The sequence below is a fragment of the Coregonus lavaretus genome (genome assembly GCF_964263955.1).
Source record: "Coregonus lavaretus genome assembly, chromosome: 38".
Lineage (NCBI taxonomy): Eukaryota > Metazoa > Chordata > Actinopteri > Salmoniformes > Salmonidae > Coregonus > Coregonus lavaretus.
The window spans coordinates 31,802,128-31,827,636 of record NC_140025.1 but is presented as its reverse complement, the minus strand read 5'-3'; the positions used below and the strand labels follow the sequence as shown (position 1 = coordinate 31,827,636).

General features: G+C 42.7%; 1 protein-coding gene across 1 annotated transcript; it reads right to left on the bottom strand.

Moving 5' to 3' along the window:
• Positions 1 to 1,930: 1,930 nt before the first annotated feature.
• LOC311112134 (uncharacterized protein) lies at positions 1,931 to 25,221 on the bottom strand. Its single transcript, XM_084155111.1, has 2 exons — positions 23,352 to 25,221; positions 1,931 to 6,415 (listed from the first exon to the last, which is right to left on the bottom strand). The coding sequence occupies exons 1-2, from the start codon at positions 24,973 to 24,975 to the stop codon at positions 4,785 to 4,787; spliced, it is 3,255 nt and encodes a 1,084-aa protein (XP_084011237.1). The 5' UTR covers positions 24,976 to 25,221; the 3' UTR covers positions 1,931 to 4,784.
• Between the last annotated feature and the right edge of the window lie 288 nt (positions 25,222 to 25,509).

The following is a 25,509-nucleotide window of genomic DNA, read 5'->3' as shown; positions in this document are numbered from 1 at the left end:
GCGTTCGCTGGCATTCTGGCGCTCAACTATCAGCAGGACTACACGGTGTGGGTGTTGCCGCTGCTCATCGTCTGTCTGTTCTCTTGGCTGGTGGCCCACTGCTTCCTGTCTGTCTTTGAGATCGTGGTGGACATGCTCTTCGTCTGCTTCGCCGTGGACACCAAGCACAATGACCGCAGCCCCAGCCCAAAGTTCTACATGGACTAGGCCCTAATGGTGAGGGGAAGGGAGGTGAGGCTGGGTGGGAGACCATGGCTGCGTCCCGATTCTCCACCAAAAAGGAATGGATTGGTGTAATCATTGGCTAGAAGGAGTTTCAACCATTGTTAACTTCATGTTGTGTTCACTTTAGAAGAAGGGTGGAGAATCGGGATGTAGCCTTATATATGTCTCTGTTCCATTATCCACACTATCATTCCAATTACATCAGGACAAACATTCTTAGTGTTATGCTACTGTGGATAATGGAACATAGCCTGTTTTTTTACAGAGTAAAAATTGCCTTACGAAAGCCTAACACCTCAAGATCGTCTTTTATAACCTAGCTAGTCATGCTGGCAATAGAACAAGCTTTCTTTTTGGATTGCGTAAACAACAATAGTAATTGTGTGATGGCGGGGATGCAGGGTTGTGTTCCAAACCAAACAACTACTAGTGTGCTTGCTCTAGTTCCACAACGGCACAGCTAGGAGAGCTCAAAAACGCACCTTATAGTTGAAGACTCTTCTTAGAGTCCTAAATGTCCATTGAAATTACTTTGGAGAGGTGTGTGGCCACTTGTCATTTTTTTGAATTATGTTGCGCCTACCCCATATTTTCCAGGAATAGTCTTATCATGTTACTGATTGTAACAAATGAGGCGAAAAATACAGTAAATGTAAAATGCACATAAAATCACCAGTGTAATGTTTGGATTCAGTCTTGTGTCAGGTGAACTGTTGTGTCCTCAACTTTGATCTAATAATTTTCACATAATCTCCAAACTGTTCCTTTTCAATTGCTACCATGCTTATGCATATGCATTTCATATTTCTTCTGTAAGAAACATTTCAATTTAGCTTTATCCATATAGGCCAATTCATCATGAAGTTAAAGGGAAAATCCACTCAACAACATGTGGTATTTTCTTCATTAGTCCACTGTAGATACAGTCCCAGTATGCTTCTTGGAAGTCCAATATCTTGAAAACTTGACACCTGACATGTCAAACATTGTGAGACTGTATCAACAATGGACTAACTAAACAAATACCAAAAAATCGATGTTGAGTGGATTTTCCCAGTAACTCCAGAATCTAGAGCCATACACCCAAAATGCTGATGGAAGACAACTGTAAAGTTTAACACTGGTTTATTGGTACTCTTACCTCCCTCACTAACTTTAAGCATCAGTTGTCAGAGCAGCTTACCGATCACTGCACCTGTACACAGCCCATCTGAAATTAGCCCACCCAACTACCTCACCCCTTGTTATTTATTTTTGCTCATTTGCACCCCAGTATCTCTATTTGCACATCATCTCTTGCACATCTATCATTCCAGTGTTAATACTAATTGTAATTATTTTGCACTATAGCCTATTTATTGCCTTACCTCCATAACTTGCTACATTTGCACACACTGTATATATATTTTCTGTTGTATTTTTGACTTTATGTTTTGTTTTACCCCATATGTAACTCTGTGTTGTTGTTTTTATCGCACTGCTTTGCTTTATCTTGGCCAGGTCGCAGTTGTAAATGAGAACTTGTTCTCAACTGGATTACCTGGTTAAATAAAGGTGAAATAAAATAAATAAATAAATAAAATTGTTGTAGACTCATGGAGGAGGGACTTCAGTTTGACCAAAACAAACCAGAAGACAGAAACCAAAAGGCATTCCAACCATTTTCTTTATTACATGTGTAATAGGTTTACATGATATCACTCCAGTCCCAGGGACTACAATATTTTCAATAACCTGTTTATTAATTTATGCCACACTTTACATTAAACAATTTTTTTCTGAAAGCACAATGCCTTTTTGTTATATTTATTTTTATATATGTATAACAAAAGTATATCTGTCAAGAATATAGATAGTGTAGTTTGGTTCTATTTTACAGACTGTAAAGTTGGTGTTTTTTAGTTTAGCTTCTTGTGGGTGAAACTAAATTGTTCAAATGCGTTCCATGTCTTCACTGTTATTTTGTAACCACTACTACTGTACAGTACAAGTGTTTGTATATCAATGTCTTCTTAGATTGTGGTAATGATGATAATGGTCGCTAATTGTGTTGCATTGGTACATACATTTTTTTTTTGACAAATACAACTGACTAGCATAACAGACATTTTCTTGCATGGACATTTTTTAAATGTTTTAATTTAATTAATTAATTATTAGAAATTAAAATGTGTGCAAGGTGTGCTCCCTCGCCTGTTAATAGGATAATGTTACTACTGTGAATCACATATGAAAGAGCCATTTACCTTGATGAGGATGTTTTAGACTTAACAAAAATATAAACACAGCCTTTAAAGTGTTGGTCCTATGTTTCATGAGCTGAAATAAAAGATCCCCGAAATGTTCCATACGCACAAAAAACATTATTTCTCTCAAATTATGTGCACAAATTAGTTTACATCCCTGTCAGTGAGCATTACTCCTTCGCCAAGATAATCCATCAACCTGACAGGTGTGGCATATCAAGAAGCTGATTAAATAGTATGATCATTACACATGTACACCTTGTGCTGGGGTCAATAAAAGGCCACTCTAAAATGTGCAGTTTTGTCACACAACACAATGCCACAGATGTGTCAAGTTTTGAGGGAGTGTGCAATTGGCAAGCTGACTGCAGGAATGTCCACCAGAGCTGTTGCCAGATAATATAATGTTCATTTCTCTACCATAAGCCTCCTCCAACGCCATTTTAGAGAATTTGCCAGTACGTCCAACCGGCCTCACAACCGCAGACCACATGTAACCACACCAGTTTACATCCGGCTTCGTCACCTTAGAGATCGTCTGAGACCAGCCACCCAGACAGCTGATAAAACTGTGGTATTGCACAACCGAACTTCTGCACAAACTGTCAGAAACCGTCTCAGAGATGCTCATCTGCGTGCTCATCATCCTCACCAGGGTTTTGACCTGACTTCATTTCGGCATCGTAAGCGACTTCAGTGGGCAAATGCTCACCTTTGATGGCCACGGGTACGCTAGAAAAGTGTGCTCCCAGTTTCAACTGTTCCGGGCAGATGGCAGACATCATGGATGGCGTTGTGTGGAAGAGCGTTTTGCTGAAGTCATTGTAATGAACAGAGTGCCCCAGGGTGGAGGTAGTGTTACGGTATGTGCAGGCATAAGCTACAGACAATGAACACAATTGCCTTTTATCGATGGCAATTTGAATGCACAGAGATACCGTGATGAGATCCTGTTCATCCGCAGCCATCACCTCATGTTTCAGCATAATAATGCACGGCCCAGTGTTACAAGGATCTGTACACAATTCCTGGAAGCTGAAAATGCCCCAGTTCTTCCATGGCCTGCATACTCACCAGACATGTCACCCATTGAGCATGTTTGGGATGCTCAGGATTGACGTGTAAACAACGTGTTAATGGACATACACAAAACAGTCCAAAATAACTTCAAAAAAATAAATAACGGAAAAGTGGTGCTTGCATATGTATTCACCCCCTTTGCTATGAAGCCCCTAAATAAGATCTGGTGCAACGAATTACCTTCAGAAGTCACATAATTAGTTAAATAAAGTCCACCTGTGTGCGATCTAAGTGTCACATGATCTGTCACATGATCTCAGTATATATACACCTGTTTTGAAAGGCCCCAGAGTCTGCAACACCACTAAGCAAGGGGCACCACCAAGCAAGTGGCACCATGAAGACCAAGGAGCTCTCCAAACAGGTCAGGGACAAACTTGTGGAGAAGTACAGATCAGGGTTGGGTTATAAAAAAATATCAGAAACTTTTAACGTCCCACGGAGCACCATTCAATCCATTATTAAAAAATGGAAAGAATATGGCACCACAGCAAACCTGCCAAGAGAGGGCCGCCCACCAATACTCACGGACCAGGCAAGGAGGGCATTAATCAGAGAGGCAACAAAGAGACCAAAGATAACCCTGAAGGAGCTGCAAAGCTCCACAGCGATTGGAGTATCTGTCCATAGGACCACTTTAAGCCGAAAAAAGCCATTGCTTAAAGAAAAAAATAAGCAAACACGTTTGGTGTTTGCCAAAAGGCATGTGGGAGACTCCCCAAACATATGGAAGAAAGTACTCTGGTCAGATGAGACTAAAATTTAGCTTTTTGTCCATCAAGAAAACGCTGGAGCAAACCCAACACCTCTCATCACTCCGAGAACACCATCCCCACAGTGAAGCATGGTGGTGGCAGCATCATGCTGTAGGGATGTTTTTCATCTGCAGGGACTGGGAAACTGGTCAGAATTGAAGGAATGATGGATGGCGCTAAATACAGAGAAATTCTTGAGGGAAAGCTGTTTCAGTCTTCCAGAGATTTGAGAATTGGACGGAGGTTCACCTTCCATCAGGACAATGACCCTAAGCATATTGCTAAAGCAACACTCAATCTGTCCCTAACAGAGTAAAGAAGATTCCATTTTAATTTGATGATGAGATTTAGTAGGACATCCATGGAAATTCTAATCATGTGTCATGTCAACTGACTAAATATAATACTTTCTAAATTGATATATTTAATGATTTGTGAATGTAATTAATAAATTATCTGTTCCCTCTCCATCGTTTAATCAGTGTGTGTGATTGACAGGAGAGATGATGAGAGGGGCTGAGTTTTGACCATCATCATTATCAGAGGGGCCTAAGCATGGAAAGAGTTTCTCTGTAAAGGTGCATCCAGTGAAAGAGTAGATATGAGACCTGGCCTCCACATCATAAAAGGAGACCTGACCCTCCTCATAGTCCACAAACACCCCCACCTTCTGGGGCTTCTCTCTCAGGGATTGGAGGATAGAGTTCGTTCCGTTAAGGTACACATTCTCATCCCTTCGCGACATAGTCCAGAATCCATCCTCAGGTCTCTGTGTGATAATCCTCTTCCTGTCAATGGACTCTCTGGCCACTCCTAAATTCCATCTAGTCTTACCCTTAACTGTCACCTCATAGTAAAATCTTCCTGAGGAGAGGCCATCCTTTCCTAGGACAAACCGATGACAATCAAACCTTTTTGGATTGTGAGGAAGATTCTGTAGTGTGTTTCCACATCTTACTTGTTTTCCATCCTCTGACAGGATGATCCAGGGGTTTGCTGTATCAGGGTCCAGAGTCACATCCCCTGCATACTGCTGAATCCTCTTCAGTTTGACTTCAGGCAGCTTCTCCATCTCTTTATTCAGTGTCTCCTCCAGCTGAGACACAGCTCTCCTCACAGTCCCCACACACAGATCACTGTGAACACTGATCTCAGACCAGTTCTTGGTGGGTGGAGGGTTGCACACTAGGGATAGGAAGCTCTGGAGAAGTTGGAGGTGGTCCTCACTGTGGGAGAGCTGCTTCAGCTCAGTGCTTCTCCTCTTTAGATCAGTGATTTCCTGCTCCAGTTCTTTAATGAGCCCTTCAGCCTGCCTCTCTACTGCTAAATGCTTCTCCTCAATTACCTTAACAAGCTCACCCTGGCTTTTCTTAATGGAGCGCACCAGAGAAGTGAAGACTTGCACGCTCTCTGCTATCTCGGTCTCTGCGCCTCTCTTGCTGAGATCTACTGAGAGTTTGATCCTTTTAACCTTCTTCAGTCGCTCCTGGATAATCTGCTGCACTTCTGCCTCAGTTTTCCCCAGTTGAGCCTTCCTCTCTCCACACTCTTCCTCTATCGGGACAGTGTCATGAGTCTTGTGGTCTGCCTCAGTGCAGAACTGACACACACATGTCTGGTCAGTCCTACAGAACATCTCCAGGAGTCTGTCATGCTTCTTACACATCCTGTCTTCTAGGTTCACCACAGGGTCGATCAGTTTGTGTCTCTTTAAGGGTGAGGCTATTTGATGAGGCTCCAGGTGAGTCTCACAGAACGAGGTCTGACACACTAGGCAGGACTTCATGGCCTTGCGCTTTGTCCCAGTGCAGACGTCACAGGGCACTATTTTATGTTTAGAAGGGGATCCATTTCTACCTCTTTCTCTCATCTTTTTAAAATTCTCGACAACCTCTCTGAACGTTGTATTGACACGAAGCTTAGGTCGTCTGGAGAATTTCTGCTGACACAGTGGACATTGACACAGGTCCTTGCTATTCCAGTACTTTGTGATACAGGCCATGCAGAAGTTGTGTCCACATGAAGTGGTGACTGGCTCAGTGAACACATCCAGACAGATAGAGCACAGGTACTGCTCTTCAGACTGGAGACTGCTGGAGGAAGCCATATCTAGACAGAGAAGTTGGAACTATAAATTATTTCCTGGAATGAGTCAGCTCCCGATAGTTTCAGTTCCATTGTCAACACGGCATTTAGAGACACTAACCAATCTTGATTAAAGTTGTTTAACCATACAACATACAGTATAAATTAGTCAATGTACAAAATAAAGTTAAACATTCAGTAGGTACTGTAGTTGATAAAGAAAACAGGAGAATGCAAGAATTCACACAGTAGAATTTATCTTCACCTGCCCTTGTTTAATCTCTACTCACCTGTATCTGTGTGTGAAAGAGTGTGGGTGCTTTCTCCGATTTTTTGGTACTATATACTGTAGTATTCTTTTTAAAACAGAGACTGCGTAGCTGTCGTAACAGATTTTTCAGAAGAGTTTGAGACAGTTTACTTGTGTGCGCAACACACAGTACGTCTAAACACTTCAGTTTCACTTAAAGTGACGTTGACGTGCTCCTCCCCACCCAGTGCTGCTCTGTGCTCTGGAACATAATTAACCCTTCACATGGCTGATCTCTATTCATTCTTTGTTTCATAGTAACGTGAGTCAGCATTTCAGAAAGGCCCCTTGTCATTGCTACCCATCCAATCAAAACATGTTGTAAAGAACAACTTTGCATCCTTGAATGGAACATTCCATGTTACAACTCATTTACAAAGGACATCATACGCACAAATCTCCTCAAATGGAGCTTCCAAGTAGTCATTAGTCTCTACATTAACAGCACTCACAGACAGCTAACTAACAGTATGTTATGTGTACGTATATGTAGCTTTCACCATCATATCTACTCCTGTATCAGACCAGGGTTCATCGTGTATTTCTTCTTCTGTCAAATACGTTAGCTGCACTTGATTGAGCTTCCCAGGTGCAATATCACCAATATAATAGTCCCAGAAGCAGTGGCGGCTCCTGAAAAAATTCTCAGGAGGGGCAATTTTTCTGATGATTTAGGTGACCTACACACATTTAAAAAAAAGATATGTCCAGCAACAACATGAAGACAGGGGCAGCATATAAGTCAATACCAGAAGCATTTATTGACTGATCTCAAAAGTGTTGGCTTACCAGGGTTGGTGGAGCCCTCAGTTTCATCTTTGCCTCGCAAAGCTAACTCAAACACTCCGCAAAACTTCACACACTGGATTAGCCGGCTGAGGATGTGGCGGTTCTTGCTAATGTCGTAGTAAATATATTTGTTATAGTGAATATGGAATATGATATGTTGAGTAAAATGTTGTGCTAAGATCTATTTAGGTCAGGAGCTGGTTATAAGTTCTGTTCCTATCCAATAACAATGGACAAAAGGGTCCTATCTTGTCAGCCTTGTCAGCAGGTGGCCAAGGACAACACCCACGCCATAGGCCTCTCAGTTCTTCCAACTCACGAGTTCTTGCTCTGAGGACACACACACACACAAACACACACACACACACACACACACATCATCACTGTTAAACACACACACACACACACACATCATCACTGTTAAACACACACACACACACACACAAAAATCCCCTCTCTTAGGCTGAACATTTGAAGACAGAGAACCCGACTCAGAGCCAATGCAACAGTGACAGTAGCCTGGAGGTGACCTCGCCCAACTCATCAGGACCAATCAGAAGATCAGAACTACTAGATTGAACCTACTTCATTTATTGCATAAAATGTCTGCACACAATGTTTCGGGGCTCTCTTCAGATAATAATAATAATAATAATAATAATATGCCATTTAGCAGACGCTTTTATCCAAAGCGACTTACAGTCATGCGTGCATACATTTTTGTGTATGGGTGGTCCCGGGGATCGAACCCACTACCTTGGCGTTACAAGCACCATGCTCTACCAGCTGAGCTACAGAAAGTGGATACTCATGGATGCGCATTGCAATTGTAAAATGTCAACACAATTGGAGACACCACGTCATTTTTGGAGACATGTTATTGACAGTAAACTATTGTAGATGCGACTGCTAACTAAATAAAACATTTTAGCTGGCTAGCTAATCATCTTAGCTAAATGTGGGGCAAACAATTCAGTTATTTACCGTTAATTTGAGGGATTGGGGTGAAAGAAATCGAGTTACATAGTGATACTTTACGATATACTGTATTGACAATATCGCAATATTTTAGCGCTAGTTGGCTGTACCTGCACCAAAACACCATTATTGTTCCTTCATAGCTTGTTCTCAATCTTTTCACATTGGGAGCCAATTAGTTTTCAGCACTTTTATTTCCATGACTGATCAAAACTCGTTCTCATGGCTTTCTGATCCCTCTGCAACAGACATATGGTGCGCAATAAAATCACAGTATCGAATCGCAATACGTATAGAATCATGAGACTCGCAATGCTGATGCATATATCTTATCGTGAGGTTCCTGGCAATTCCCAGCCCAAGTTCATTTGCCACAACAAATCTCTTCGCTAGCAAACGCGATGTCTTCTCCAAAACGACAATGTGTCTCCAGCAATGTTTACTTTTTTGACGTTCTATGGCATCTCCACTTTCCAAGCATATATGACCACATGTAATATTTTGGTAAGTGATGCAAATAGTGAACTATGTAGGGCCAGGATGTAAAATATATGTAGCTGCAGCAATTTCTCTTATCTGATATGGTAAGTAATGGGGCTTAATGTATAGCTCCCTAAGAGTTTGACGAACGGGTCCGTGAACGCGATTCCAGATATATTTACCTCTGAATAAACTGCCTTTATTACACCATATCCACATCCAGTAAACTTGTGATTATCAACACTAACCTCATCGTTGTGGCGGCGGACAGCTAGCCTGTATCCCTCGTCATCCAGTTGAGTGAGTCGCAATGTCTTTTTTCGTTCGTACCAATTTTTGGAAAATCCTCGGGTGTAGGACTTTCCGCCTTTAGTAGAAACCTGTTGAATTATTAAATTTGGTCTGGGAGGTCCTAATTGTTTCGTTGCCAATTTATCTTAATTTGTTCGCCGACAAAAAGGAACTTCTTTCAAAGACACAATCGAGTTGGACTGAAGCCTAGCCATTTTGATAGTAGTAGTGAATTGATTGAGGCTGCTACCTGGTCTTTTCTTAGTTACGTTCATTCGTGGTTACGTTATGTATGACGAAAGCGCGTAAGTGCAAGCCCACAGACACCCATAGAGAATGTATTGAAAGCTTTGAAATGTGAAAAAAATAGATTTTACATGACAGGCTATGAGAGACTTCTGGGCGATTTTCAACCTGACTGAAATCGCCCAAAAAACGGGCGGGGCCATTTGAAGCACGACTTTAGCCTGATTTGACATTTAGTGGCTGGCAGATCAGACGTGAACACTGATAACTGCTGTTGCCGTGATATAATTTTTTATAAATTTATTTAAAAAAAATATATATATATATATATTTATTTTTATTTTTATAATTGATTAGAAAAAAAATCCCTTCCTTTTCCCGTTTGGCAGTGCGTCGCCCATATCGCCCTATTGAACAAGCCGTCCCTGCCCAGAAGTACAAACCCCACCAATCTGGCACCATAGAAATATAATTATTAAATGTCTATGTCTGGCACTCCATATACAGGCTCAGTCAAACGCTCAAAGTGCCTGAAAGAAAACAAATACTATTTGAATCCAGGTCTGTCCGGTATCAGTTTGACTATTTCCTAACTCCATTTTATTCTACCCTGTGGTGGATATCAGGAATAAATCCCAGATGACCCTGACCTCCATCATGTCCTTATTCTGCGACTGGCCCACTTCTGTGACGAGTACTGAGGATACGAAGAGGCAGGACGCAGACGCAGGAATCAACAAGGTCAAGGTTTACTTAACAATGAGAAAGAGAATAACAAGGAGCGAGTAAACGACACGACGCTAACAATTACACACAACAATGACTGAACAGTCCAGGTCTATATAGTGGTGGTGATGAGATGATGAGGAGCAGGTGCACTGGAGGTCATTAGGGTGCGTTGGGTTTCCATTCCTGTGTTGCCGAGGTGGTGCACTCAGACCGGTGACTCAGTAGACCGGCGAATCAGAGCGCCGGAGGGGAGCAACGGGAGGAGACGTCCTTGGTCCTTCTGCCGACTAATGGCCCTCTGGAGACGGACATGGGCGGCATCCCAGACCTGTCCGGCCCTGTGGAACCACTCGTCGACAGCGGACACATCGGTCTGACAGGGTGTCCAATTGGCCAGGGCCGGCTGGTACCCCAGGACGCATTGGAAGGGAGTTGGCCCTGTGGAGGAGTGAACGAGGGAGTTCTGGGCATATTCTGGATGGGCGCGGTGGTGAACCTCTCCTTCAGCCTCTTGAAGGCAGCGTCAGCATCAGGGTTCCAGGCCAGCTTCTGAGGCCCACCCTTAAGGAGAGAGGTGAGCGGGGCGGCTATGGAGCTGAAGGACCTGATGAAATGCCGGTAGAAATTGGCAAAACCCAGGAACCTCTGTAGGCCCTTGGTGGTGGGGACTGGCCATGACCTAACGGCGTCTGTCTTTTCTCTTTCCATGAACACCCCCTGAGGACTGATCGTGTATCCCAGGAAAGAGATGGCCTGTTGGTGGAATTCGAATTTCTCCCCCTTCACCAACAGGCTGTGTTCCTGGAGGCGGAGTAGGACAGCTCTGATGTCCCTGACGAGCTCCTCGAACGTAGCCGCGTAGATCAGGATATCGTCGATGTACACCACCACCTGTTTACTCAGCATGTCTCGGAACACGTCATTGACGAAGGACTGGAATACAGAAGGTGGGTTGGCGAGGCCTTAGGGCACGACGCAGTATTCATTGTAGCCTGAGGTAGTGCTGAAAGCCGTCTTCCACTCGTCTCCTTCCCGGATTCGGATCAGGATGTTGGTGCTCCTCAGGTCCAACTTGGTAAAGTACCGGGCCCCTCATAGCTGCTCGATGGCCAACGGAACAAGAGGGAGGGGGTACCGGTACTTGGTGGTGACTGCGTTCAGCCCCATGTAGTCAAAAAATGGCCTGAGTCCTCCGTCTTTTTTTGCCATGAAGAAGAAGCTGGCGGAGGCAGGAGAGGTAGAGCGTCTGATGAACCCCTGTTTCAGGGTCTCCGCCACATTCTTCTCCATGGCCTCAGTCTCCGCCCTGGAAAGGGAGTAAATGCGACTCTTCGGGGGGTTGTTGTCCCTCCATCAGGTCAATGGTGCAGTCCCAGGGCGTGTGAGGAGGGAGACTTAGCCTCTGATGAAGAGAAGATATCAGAGAGATCTGCGTACTCACGTGGAATGTTGGGCTGGAGGGCGGAATCCGGACTCTCCACTGAAGTGTTCTAATTTTGTTACTGATCAAGGTAGAAAAAGTGTGAATCAGAAATGTTAAACAAGGAATTATTTCAGATGTTTGGAAGGTTTTCCAAAAACATAAAAAACAACAGAAGTCAAATTCCACATGGGGATGAACAAATAACTCAGTCTAGGTAGATTTGACCTTGCCTGAAGACTCACACTGAATTATTTAGCTGCTCTATCGATAAGAAACAAACGTTTGTGGGCGTGGCGTTTGGCCAGAGCAATGAGTCTGGGTAGCCAGGCAAGATTTGACCATTAGCAGCAAGAAATATCCCAGATTATGCCTTTAAACACACTCACTTTCGCTCATACCAACCACCAGTTTGTCAAGTCAAACCAGACAATGGGTGGAGAACTAAAGCTGAATGTATTTTCTGTTTGTAGGAAAATGCCTGTGATCGCTGTATGCTGAAAGCCTGCATCTGCTGCTTGTGGTGCCTGAAGAAGTGTCTAACATACCTGAATCAAGTAAGTGTTCTATCAGAATCAGATTGATTTTCATGTGAGACATTGATTATTCTTACTATTACACATGTTATATCATTGACAACAATCTATTTTACAATGGAGACTCATTCCAAGATGACGGCAATCACACATTGTTATTGATGATACTCCTGTCTCCTGTTCACCACAGAATGCGTACACGGCCACAGAGATCAACAGCACCAGTTTCTGTATGTCGGCGTGCAACGCCTTCGTCATCCTGGTAGAGAATGCCTTCAGAGTGGCCACCATCAACACCGTGGGGGACTTTGTCCTCTTTCTTGGAAAGGTAGCGGCCACATAGCGATCATGTAACAATTAACTCATTAGGAATTTGGGGCACCACGGAAGAAGTTGTTTAACGAGTTACCATCTCCCGAATTAAACTCTTAGAAGATATATATATATGTTATATACCAATAACAGTCACTTACTAATCATTACCTCATCAGTCTCATTATGAACATCGCATAATCCTTGAACCTGCAAGAACTCTAACCTTACTTATGAATCAACAATACACAAATTGGCTTAAATATTTATTTACTAGCTAACTAAATAATAACACAGAATACAGACATACTTAATGCATGAGAAAAAACCCTAGCGGACTAACAAAAGCATGACTGCTTTGTTATCAAAAAGGGAGGGGTCAATAGAAGGAGAGAGAGAGGGACAAAGAGAGTCGAACTTATCGTACATACATTTGGAAACTACGATCACGGTAATCAGAATACTTATCACCCTAACCGCCGGCCGTTTGGATAAGAAATGCAATGTATTTACGTGTAGAATGTCTTCTCCGTTGTCTCTCTGTTGAAACCAATCACTCCTATGGGGAAGGTGTCAATGGGTGTAAGGCTCTGGTTTGTCCACCAGAGGTCACAATGTCCTTTGTAGAGCTTCTCTGGATGTGAAGTGGTTGTTAGACAGATACTTCAGAAGTACCAGTGGTTGTCTGAGATGGGATTGTCCTTGTCACCTCGTGTCTTTAGTCAAAGTTCTAGACTACTTTACATGCCAGCTGCATTACGGTCTAGTGAGTTTCTTCTTCTTGTGTAGAGATTGAGAGTTTCAGAGTTTCTCACCAATTCAAACGTGTGGACTAACGTCTCATGTTTCCTGGTCTTAGAGTTTCAACCATTTGTAACGTTCAGCTCGCGCTGTACGTCGGCTGGTCTGTTTGGTCTAACCATTTAAAGCTGTGTAGCCACAGCTCCACGCTTCCTGGTCTAATGTATATTTAGTTACCAAGGCTTTTATCCTCGGGTAAAAAGGGGGCGTTCCATCATGCCGACACAAAGTCTGTGCTCACTTGGGCGTGGTTACTGACTGGGCAAAAGTTCTAATGAGAAAACAATTATCTCATTAGAAGGCTAAAATCACATTCTATCTTAACCAAAATACTCTCATACTTAATCATATATTTAATTCAACATGTAGATGTAAACTTGACAAGTAGAATATGTACACTTTCAGAGTTACAGTTATTTCTTGATACCATCCTTAATGACATCACAAAATAATAAACAATATGACATGATTATACTTTTAGATCACCACTGACCATTCCACACATTTGCATCATGCAGTGGCGGCTCCTGAAAAAATTCTCAGGAGGGGCAATTTTTCTGATGATTTAGGTGACCTACACACATTTAAAAAAAAGATATGTCCAGCAACAACATGAAGACAGGGGCAGCATATAAGTCAATACCAGAAGCATTTATTGACTGATCTCAAAAGTGTTGGCTTACCAGGGTTGGTGGAGCCCTCAGTTTCATCTTTGCCTCGCAAAGCTAACTCAAACACTCCGCAAAACTTCACACACTGGATTAGCCGGCTGAGGATGTGGCGGTTCTTGCTAATGTCGTAGTAAATATATTTGTTATAGTGAATATGGAATATGATATGTTGAGTAAAATGTTGTGCTAAGATCTATTTAGGTCAGGAGCTGGTTATAAGTTCTGTTCCTATCCAATAACAATGGACAAAAGGGTCCTATCTTGTCAGCCTTGTCAGCAGGTGGCCAAGGACAACACCCACGCCATAGGCCTCTCAGTTCTTCCAACTCACGAGTTCTTGCTCTGAGGACACACACACACACAAACACACACACACACACACACACATCATCACTGTTAAACACACACACACACACACACATCATCACTGTTAAACACACACACACACACACACAAAAATCCCCTCTCTTAGGCTGAACATTTGAAGACAGAGAACCCGACTCAGAGCCAATGCAACAGTGACAGTAGCCTGGAGGTGACCTCGCCCAACTCATCAGGACCAATCAGAAGATCAGAACTACTAGATTGAACCTACTTCATTTATTGCATAAAATGTCTGCACACAATGTTTCGGGGCTCTCTTCAGATAATAATAATAATAATAATAATAATATGCCATTTAGCAGACGCTTTTATCCAAAGCGACTTACAGTCATGCGTGCATACATTTTTGTGTATGGGTGGTCCCGGGGATCGAACCCACTACCTTGGCGTTACAAGCACCATGCTCTACCAGCTGAGCTACAGAAAGTGGATACTCATGGATGCGCATTGCAATTGTAAAATGTCAACACAATTGGAGACACCACGTCATTTTTGGAGACATGTTATTGACAGTAAACTATTGTAGATGCGACTGCTAACTAAATAAAACATTTTAGCTGGCTAGCTAATCATCTTAGCTAAATGTGGGGCAAACAATTCAGTTATTTACCGTTAATTTGAGGGATTGGGGTGAAAGAAATCGAGTTACATAGTGATACTTTACGATATACTGTATTGACAATATCGCAATATTTTAGCGCTAGTTGGCTGTACCTGCACCAAAACACCATTATTGTTCCTTCATAGCTTGTTCTCAATCTTTTCACATTGGGAGCCAATTAGTTTTCAGCACTTTTATTTCCATGACTGATCAAAACTCGTTCTCATGGCTTTCTGATCCCTCTGCAACAGACATATGGTGCGCAATAAAATCACAGTATCGAATCGCAATACGTATAGAATCATGAGACTCGCAATGCTGATGCATATATCTTATCGTGAGGTTCCTGGCAATTCCCAGCCCAAGTTCATTTGCCACAACAAATCTCTTCGCTAGCAAACGCGATGTCTTCTCCAAAACGACAATGTGTCTCCAGCAATGTTTACTTTTTTGACGTTCTATGGCATCTCCACTTTCCAAGCATATATGACCACATGTAATATTTTGGTAAGTGATGCAAATAGTGAACTATGTAGGGCCAGGATGTAAAATATATGTAGCTGCAGCAATTTCTCTTATCTGATATGGTAAGTAATGGGGCTTAATGTATAGCTCCCTAAGAGTTTGACGAACGGGTCCGTGAACGCGATTCCAGATATATTTACCTCTGAATAAACTGCCTTTATTACACCATATCCACATCCAGTAAACTTGTGATTATCAACACTAACCTCATCGTTGTGGCGGCGGACAGCTAGCCTGTATCCCTCGTCATCCAGTTGAGTGAGTCGCAATGTCTTTTTTCGTTCGTACCAATTTTTGGAAAATCCTCGGGTGTAGGACTTTCCGCCTTTAGTAGAAACCTGTTGAATTATTAAATTTGGTCTGGGAGGTCCTAATTGTTTCGTTGCCAATTTATCTTAATTTGTTCGCCGACAAAAAGGAACTTCTTTCAAAGACACAATCGAGTTGGACTGAAGCCTAGCCATTTTGATAGTAGTAGTGAATTGATTGAGGCTGCTACCTGGTCTTTTCTTAGTTACGTTCATTCGTGGTTACGTTATGTATGACGAAAGCGCGTAAGTGCAAGCCCACAGACACCCATAGAGAATGTATTGAAAGCTTTGAAATGTGAAAAAAATAGATTTTACATGACAGGCTATGAGAGACTTCTGGGCGATTTTCAACCTGACTGAAATCGCCCAAAAAACGGGCGGGGCCATTTGAAGCACGACTTTAGCCTGATTTGACATTTAGTGGCTGGCAGATCAGACGTGAACACTGATAACTGCTGTTGCCGTGATATAATTTTTTATAAATTTATAAAAAAAAAATATATATATATATATTTTTTTTTTTTTAAATAATTGATTAAAAAAAAAATCCCTTCCTTTTCCCGTTTGGCAGTGCGTCGCCCATATCGCCCTATTGAACAAGCCGTCCCTGTTTGCATGTCTGAAATAATGTTCCAATGTCCAATCTTTTGACGTTACAGTTTTAGACGGGCCACACTCTCTCTAGACAAAGGCATTCCTTTGGTGGATACCGAAAGGCAGAGAGAGAAAGTTTCTCTCCTGCATAAATGTATGACCCAGTGTTAAGGTGTCAAGAGGGGGTCTGGCTATCTTCAAACATTTGCCTAGCTGATGGGTCCTTTGATCCACTGTCAGGAGAGTCATGACACCCTTTCCTCTTTTCTCCCTTTCTCACCCTCCTTTCTCTCCATCTTTTCCTGAGTGTCCAGGTACTGATCGTCTCATGCACTGCGTTCGCCGGCATTCTGGCGTCAACTACCAGCAGGACTACACGGTGTGGGTGTTGCCGCTGCTCATCGTCTGTCTGTTCTCTTGGCTGGTGGCCCACTGCTTCCTGTCTGTCTTTGAGATCGTGGTGGACATGCTCTTCGTCTGCTTCGCTGTGGACACCAAGCACAATGACCGCAGCCCCAGCCCAAAGTTCTACATGGACTAGGCCCTAATGGTGAGGGGAAGGGAGGTGAGGCTGGGTGGGAGACTATGGCTGCGTCTCGATTCTCCACCAAAAAGGAATGGATTGGTGTAATCATTGGCTAGAAGGAGTTTCAACCATTGTTAACTTCATGTTGTGTTCACTTTAGAAGATCAATCAATCAATTTTATTTTATATAGCCCTTCTTACATCAGCTAATATCTCGAAGTGCTGTACAGAAACCCAGCCTAAAACCCCAAACAGCTAGTAATGCAGGTGTAGAAGCACGGTGGCTAGGAAAAACTCCCTAGAAAGGCGAAAACCTAGGAAGAAACCTAGAGAGGAACCAGGCTATGAGGGGTGGCCAGTCCTCTTCTGGCTGTGCCGGGTGGAGATTATAACAGAACCATGCCAAGATGTTCAAAAATGTTCATAAGTGACAAGCATGGTCAAATAATAATCAGGAATAAATCTCAGTTGGCTTTTCATAGCCGATCATTAAGAGTTTGAAAACAGCAGGTCTGGGACAGGTAGGGGTTCCATAACCGCAGGCAGGACAGTTTAAACTGGAATAGCAGCAAGGCCAGGCGGACTGGGGACAGCAAGGAGTCACCACGGACGGTAGTCCCGACGTATGGTCCTAGGGCTCAGGTCTCTCAGTTGGCTTTTCATAGCCGATCATTAAGAGTTGAAAACAGCAGGTCTGGGACAGGTAGGGGTTTCGTAGCCGCAGGCAGAACAGTTGAAACTGGAATAGCAGCAAGGCCAGGCGGACTGGGGACAGCAAGGTGTCATCATGCCCGGTAGTCCTGACGTATGGTCCTAGGGCTCAGGTTCTCAGAGAGAAAGAGAGAACGAGAGAATTAGAGAGAGCATACTTAAATTCACACAGGACACTGGATAAGACAGGAGAAGTACTCCAGGTATAACCAACTAACCCCAGCCCCCCGACACATAAACTACTGCAGCATAAATACTGGAGGCTGAGACAGGAGCGGTCCGGAGACACTGTGGCCCCATCCGAAGAAACCCCCGGACAGGGCCAAACAGGAAGGATATAACCCCACCCACTCCGCCAAAGCACAGCCCCCGCACCACTAGAGGGATATCCCCAACCACCAACTTACAATCCTGAGACAAGGCCGAGTATAGCCCACAGAGGTCTCCACCACAGCACAAACCAAGGGGGGGGCGCCAACCCAGACAGGAAGATCACGTCAGTAACTCAACCCACTCAAGTGACGCACCCCTCCCAGGGACGGCATGAAAGAGCACCAGCAAGCCAGTGACTCAGCCCCTGCAACAGGGTTAGAGGCAGAGAACCCCAGTGGAGAGGGGAACCGGCCTGGCAGAGACAGCAAGGGCTGTTCGTTGCTCCAGCCTTTCCGTTCAAGAAGGGTGGAGAATCGGGATGTAGCCTTATATATGTCTCTGTTCCATTATCCACACTATCATTCCAATTACATCAGGACAAACATTCTTAGTGTTATGCTACTGTGGATAATGGAACATAGCCTGTTTTTCTACAGAGTACCACTTTAATCAATTCCTTTATGGTGAATAGCGTTTATGCACATACTGTATTACACTAAATTATACTTGCCCCCTATCATGTCAACACAGAACACACACGGTCACTCTCTCTCTCTCTTCTCTCTCCCTCTCTCCAGGAGTGTGTAGAGAACAGTAAGAAAATGTTGTAAAGGGATCGGCCCAAGACGGTCATGATATGAAGTACATGGGGAGTTAACAAAACCATTCCAACAGAGAATACATCGTTTTTTAGGTGTTAAGGTTGAAAATGTGGGCACTGATAAGCATTTAAATTGGAAGTCAGTGGCTGTACAGTAACATGCTATAAATGACGTCAGAGCTCAGGCTCTGCGCCTTGCAGCGCTATATGGGTTTTGACTGACAGCTGTTCTGAAGTTCAACACTGCACGCGACAAGAAGTTGCCCCCATCCCGCCCGTTTATTGGGCAACTTTTGTTTGCTTGAGTGAGGGAAATGCTGTAAATTAAGAGGACTCTATGTATTTTGAAAGATGAGACGTTGAGGATTATAAGAAATACCGCTTTGATGTCATACAAGTAAGCCAAACACCTGTGAGTCCAAACGTGTACTTCACATTTCCATATCAACAACTCATGTCATATACAATGCCAACGTTTTTTATCACTATGTGTGATGTCAAGTTACAAGATGACATGGCGTCATACCCTGGGTTGTTCTGAGCAGAATGAGCCTATTTTTGTCTATTGTGAAGAACATTTGCAGCAGAACAAGCACGTGAATGTACTCATTGCTCCTTTCTATGCAGACCAAAATTACAATCTGTTTTTCCTCAAATTGCCTTACGAAAGCCTAACACCTCAAGATCGTCTTTTATAACCTAGCTAGTCATGCTGCCAATAGAACAAGCTTTCTTTTTGGATTGCGTAAACAACAATAGTAATTGTGTGATGGCGGGGATGCAGGGTTGTGTTCCAAACCAAACAACTACTAGTGTGCTTGCTCTAGTTCCTCAATGACACAGCTAGGAGAGCTCAAAAATGCACCTTATAGTTAAAGACTCTTCTTTGAGTCCTAAATGTCCATTGCCATTACTTTGGAGAGGTGTGTGGCCACTTGGAGACACCAGTTAGTCCTCTCATTCAAACCCTTGTCATTCTTTTGTATTATGTTGCACCTACCCCACATTTTCCAGGAATAGTCTTATCATGTTACTGAATGTAACAAATGAGGTGAAAAATACAGTAAATGTAAAATGCACATAAAATCACCAGTGTAATGTTTGGATTCATTCTTTTGTCAGGTGAACTGTTGTGTCCTCAACTTTGGTCTAATAATTTTCACATAATCTCCAAACTGTTCCTTTTCAATTGCTACTATGCTTATGCATATGCTTTTCATATTTCTTCTGTAAGAAACATTTCAATTTAGCTTTATCCGTATTGGCCAATTCATCATGAAGTTAAAGGGAAAATCCACTCAACAACATTTGGTATTTTTTTCCATTCGTCCACTGTAGATACAGTTCCAAAATGTTTTGCATCATCATGATGATGTGGCAGGTGACACTTTGCTTCTTGGAAGTCCAATATCTTGAAAACTTGACACCTGACATGTCAAACATTGTGGGACTGTATCAACAATGAACTAATGAAACAAATACCAAAAAATCGATGTGGAGTGGATTTTCCCTGTAACTCCATAATCTAGAACCATCCACCCAAAATGCTGATGAAGACGATAGTAAAGTTGAACACTTGTTTATTGTTGTAGACTCATGGAGGAGGGACTTCGGTTTGACCAAAACAAACCAGAAGACAGAAACCAAAAGGCATTCCAAGTTAACCATTTTCTTTATTACATGTGTAATAGGTTTACCATGATATTTGTTAAATATATTGTCTTATGTTAAAGGAAAAGCATTATCATAACTGACAATCCCTATATTGTGGCAACATTGAGTCATTACTGCTTATTGAGTTTGTAATACTCTATACATAGAAAAATGATTATATATGACAGTATCTCTATTTATGAATGCAAACAGAGTTTTAACCCGGAATATTTTTCATAAAATTTTTAGCAGAGTAATAAAACAACAAAAATAAGCAATGTCCACCTGTGTTTGTGAGAGCTGTTGTGTAAAAGAGGTTCAGATCAATGGGGACATGGGTTTGTGTCTGTATGTCATTAAGATATCCACTAAGAGGGAGAAACAATAAAACGATATATAGTGAATTCAATCTACACACAATACCCCATAATGACAAAGATAAAAACAAGTTTTTATACATATTTGCAAAGAAAATAATAAAAAAATAATAATACTGGAAATATCACATGTACATAAGTACTGTCAAATAAATTGAACACACTCCCCCCTCATTTAGTTACAGTGCCTTGCAAAAGTATTCCTCCCCCTTGGAATTTTTCCTATTTTGTTGCATTACTACCTGTAATTTAAATTGATTTTTATTTGGATTTAATGTCATGGACATACCAAAATAGTCCAAATTGGTGAAGTGAAATGAAAAAATAACTTGTTTCAAAAAATGCGAAGAAATAAATTACAGAAAAGTGGTGCATGCATATATATTCACCCCATTTGCCATGAAGCCCCTAAATAAGATCTGGTGCAATCAATTACCTTCAGAAGTCACATAATTATTTAAATAAAGTCCACCTGTGTGCGATCTAATTGTCACATGATCTGTCACATGATCTCAGTATATATACACCTGTTCTGAAAGGCCTCCGAGTCTGCAACAACACTTAGCAAGGGGCACCACCAAGCAAGCGGCACCATGAAGACCAAGGAGCTCTCCAAACAGGTCATAGACAAAGTTGTGGAGAAGTACAGATCAGGGTTGGGTTATACAAAAATATCCGAAACTTTGAACATCCCACGGAGCACCATTAAATGCATTATAAAAAAATTGAAAGATTATGGCACCACAGCAAACCTGCAGAGAGGGCCGCCCACCAAAACCCACGGACCAGGCAAGGAGGGCATTAATCAGAGAGGCAACAAAGAGACCAAAGATAACCCTGAAGGAGCTGCAAAGCTCCACAGCAGAGATTGGAGTATCTGTCCATAGGACCACTTTAAGCCGTACACTCCACAGAGCTGGGCTTGACGTAAGAGTGGGCCGAAAAAATAAGCAAACACATTTGGTGTTTGCCAAAAGGCATGTGGGAGACTCCCCAAACAGATGGAAGAAAGTACTCTGTTCAGATGAGACTAAAATTGAGCTTTTTTGCCATCAAGAAAAACACTATATCTGGAGCAAACTCAACACCTCTCATCACCCCGAGAACACCATCCAAACAGTGAAGCATGGTGGTGGCAGCATCATGCTGTGGGGATGTTTTTCATCGGCAGGGATTGGTAAACTGGTCAGAATTGAAGGAATGATGGATGGCGCTAAATACAGGGAAATTATTGAGGGAAACCTGTTTCAATTTTCCAGAGATTTGAGACTGGGATGGAGGTTCACCTTCCATCAGGACAATGATCCTAAGCCTATTGCTAAAGCAACATTTGAGTGGTTTAAGGGGAAACGTTTAAATGTCTTGGAATGGCCTAGTCAAAGCCCAGACCTCGATCCAATTGAGAATCTGTGGTATGACTTAAAGATTGCTGTACACCAGCGGAACCCATCCAACTTGAAGGAGCTGGAGCAGTTTTGCCTTGAAGAATGGGCAAAAATCCCAGTGGCTAGATGTGCCAAGCTTATAGAGACATACCCAAAGAGACTTGCAGCTGTAATTTCTGCAAAAGGTGGCTCTACAAAGTATTGCCTTTGGGGGGGGGGGGGGGGGGGGGGGGGGGTGAATAGTTATAAACGCTAAAGTTTTCTGTTATTTTGTCTTATTTGTTGTTAGTTTCACAATAAAAAATATTTTGCATCTTCAAAGTGGTAGGCATGCTGTGTAAATGAAATGATACAAATCCCCCCAAAATCAATTTTCATTCCAGGTTGTAAGGCTACAAAATAGGAAAAATGCCAAGGGGGGTGAATACTTTCGCAAGCCACTGTATATACAGGAAAATAAGCTTAGGCCTAACCCCAGAGAGATAGAGATATGCTGGTGGCATGCTACGACACCGATATGCATTTATTTATGTCAGATGGCTACTGCATCTGCTATACAGATATAGACCTACAGAAGAAAGGTCATTCGTTAATTTTCTATCTGAATATGTTGTATAAAGATAAGCATTATATTGTTAGATTATAGGAATAACTCTGGTAGGCCTAAAACGTCCTTCCTCACCTCAAATTCAACTGCCAGAGTCAGTGGGAGCGCCGGGGCACACTGCGTTCATATCAAAGGCCTGCAGTAGCTAAAGCTTAATAATAGCCACACCTTCCCCAAACGTTTCTAAACTGTAATAGGATAATATAGAAAGTAAGTTAAGCCATTGTTTATAGGGAAAATACGTGCAGAATGGCAAATGTAAACCAGGGGATAAAACGCACCAACCTCCCCTGTGCCCCCCCCCAAAAAAAACACACAACCCTCCCCAAAGCAATAAAAAAGGTTTGACAACCCTCCCATATTTTGGACCACCCCTTCCCCAGTCATTTTCAATTTGTCCCTAACAGAGTAAAGAAGATTCCATTTTCATTTGATGATGAGATTTCAGAGGACATACATGTGGTCCTCTGTAGCTCAGCTGGTAGAGCACGGCGCTTGTAACGCCAAGGTAGTGGGTTCGATCCCCGGGACCACCCATACACAAAAAAAAAAAAAATGTATGCACGCATGACTGTAAGTCGCTTTGGATAAAAGCATCTGCTAAATGGCATATATTTTATTATTATACATGGAAATTCTAGTCATGTGTCATGTCAACTGACTAAATATAATCATTTCTAAATTGATATATTTAATGATTTGTGAATGTAATTAATTGATTATCTGTTCCCTCTCCATCGTTTAATCAATGTGTGTGATTGACAGGAGAGATGATGAGAGGGGCTGAGTTTTGACCATCATCATTATCAGAGGGGCCTAAGAATGGATAGAGCTTCTCTGTAAAGGTGCATCCAGTGAAAGAGTAGATATGAGACCTGGCCTCCACATCATAAAAGGAGACCTGACCCTCCTCATAGTCCACAAACATCCCTACCTTCTGGGGCTTCTCTCTCAGGGAGAGGATAGAGTTCAAGGTTCCATTAAGGTACACATTCTCATCCCTTCGCGACACAGTCCAGAGTCCATCCTCAGGTCTCGGTGTGATAATCCCCTTCCTGTCAGTGGACTCTCTGGCCACTCCTAAATTCCATCTAGTCTTACCCTTAACTGTCACCTCATAGTAAAATCTTCCTGAGGAGAAGCCATTCTTTCCAAGGACAAACCGATGACAATCAAACCTTTTTGGATTGTCAGGAAGATTCTGTAGTGTGTTTCCACATCTTACTTGTTTCCCATCTTCAGACAGGATGAGACTGGGATGTGCTGTATCAGGGTCAAGAGTCACATCCACTGCATACTGCTGAATCCTCTTCAGTTTGACTCCAGGCAGCTTCTCCATCTCTTTATTCAGTGTCTCATCCAGCTGAGACACAGCTCTCCTCAGAGTCCCCACAAACAGATCACTGTGAACACTGATCTCAGACCAGCTCTTGGTCGGTGGAGGGTTGCACACTAGGGATAGGAAGCTCTGGAGAAGTTGGAGGTGGTCCTCACTGTGGGAGAGCTGCTTCAGCTCAGTGCTTCTCCTTTTTAGCTCAGTGATTTCCTGCTCCAGTTCTTTAATGAGCCCTTCAGCCTGCCTCTCTACTGCTTTCTGCTTCTCCTCAATTACCTTAACAAGCTCACCCTTGCTTTTCATAATGGAGCACATCAGAGCAGTGAAAACCTGCATACTCTCTGCTATCTCTCTCTCTGCGCCTCTCTTGCTGAGATCTACTGAGAGTTTGATACTTTTAACCTTCATCAGTCGCTCCTTGATAATCTGCTGCACTTCTGCCTCAGTTTTCCCCAGCTGAGCCTTCCTTTCTCCACACTCTTCCTCTATAGAGACAGTGTCATGAGTCTTGTGGTCTGCCTCAGTGCAGAACTGACACACACATGTCTGGTCAGTCCTACAGAACATCTCCAGGAGTCTGTCATGCTTCTTACACATCCTGTCTTCTAGGTTCACCACAGGGTCGATCAGTTTGTGTCTCTTTAAGGGTGAGGCTATCTGATGAGGCTCCAGGTGAGTCTCACAGAACGAGGTCTGACACACCAGGCAGGACTTTAGGGCCTTGCGCTTCGTCCCAGTGCAGACGTCACAGGGCACTATTTTAGGTTTAGGAGGGGACCCATTTCTACCTCTTTCTCTCATCTTTTTAAAATTCTCTACAACCTCTCTGAACGTTGTGTTGACACGAAGCTTAGGTCGTCTGGGAAATGTCTCCCGACACAGTGGACATTGACACAGGTCCTTGCTATTCCAGTACTTTGTGACACAGGCCATGCAGAAGTTGTGTCCACATGAAGTAGTGACTGGCTCAGTGAAAATGTCCAGACATATAGAGCACAGGAACCGCTCTTCAGACTGGAGACTGCTAGATGATGCCATATCTAGTGAGAGAAAGTGGAACTTTAAATGATTTCCTGGAATGAGTCAGCTCCCGATAGTTTCAGTTCCATTGTCAACACGGCATTTAGAGACACTAACAAATCTTGATTAAAGTTGTTTAACTATACAACATACAGTTTAATTAGTCAATGTTCAAAATAAAGTTAAACAAACAGAGAGTATTGTAGTTGATAAAGAAAACAGTAGAATGCAAGAATTCACACAGTAGAATTTATCTTCACCTGCCCTTGTTAATCTCTACTCACCTGTATCTGTGTGTGAAAGAGTGTGGGTGCTTTCTCCGATTTTTCGGTACTATATACTGTAGTATTCTTTTTAAAACAGAGACTGCGTAGCTGTCGTAACAGATTTTTCAGAAGAGTTTGAGACAGTTTACTTGTGTGCGCAACATACAGTACGTCTAAACACTTCAGTTTCACTTAAAGTGATGTTGACATGCTCCTCCCCACCCAGTGTTGCTCTGTGCTCTGGAACATAATTAACCCTTCACATGGCTGATCTCTATTCATTCTT

Bases quoted from the DNA above. Each gene is read 5' to 3' on its own strand.
- LOC311112134 (XM_084155111.1), bottom strand. From the start codon at position 24,975: ATGGCATCATCTAGCAGTCTCCAGTCTGAAGAGCGGTTCCTGTGCTCT. The intron at 6,416-23,351 runs ATTGATTAAACG...TTCTCTGTCTAG, and splicing joins CTCTCCTGTCAATCACACAC to ATATGGCTTCCTCCAGCAGT.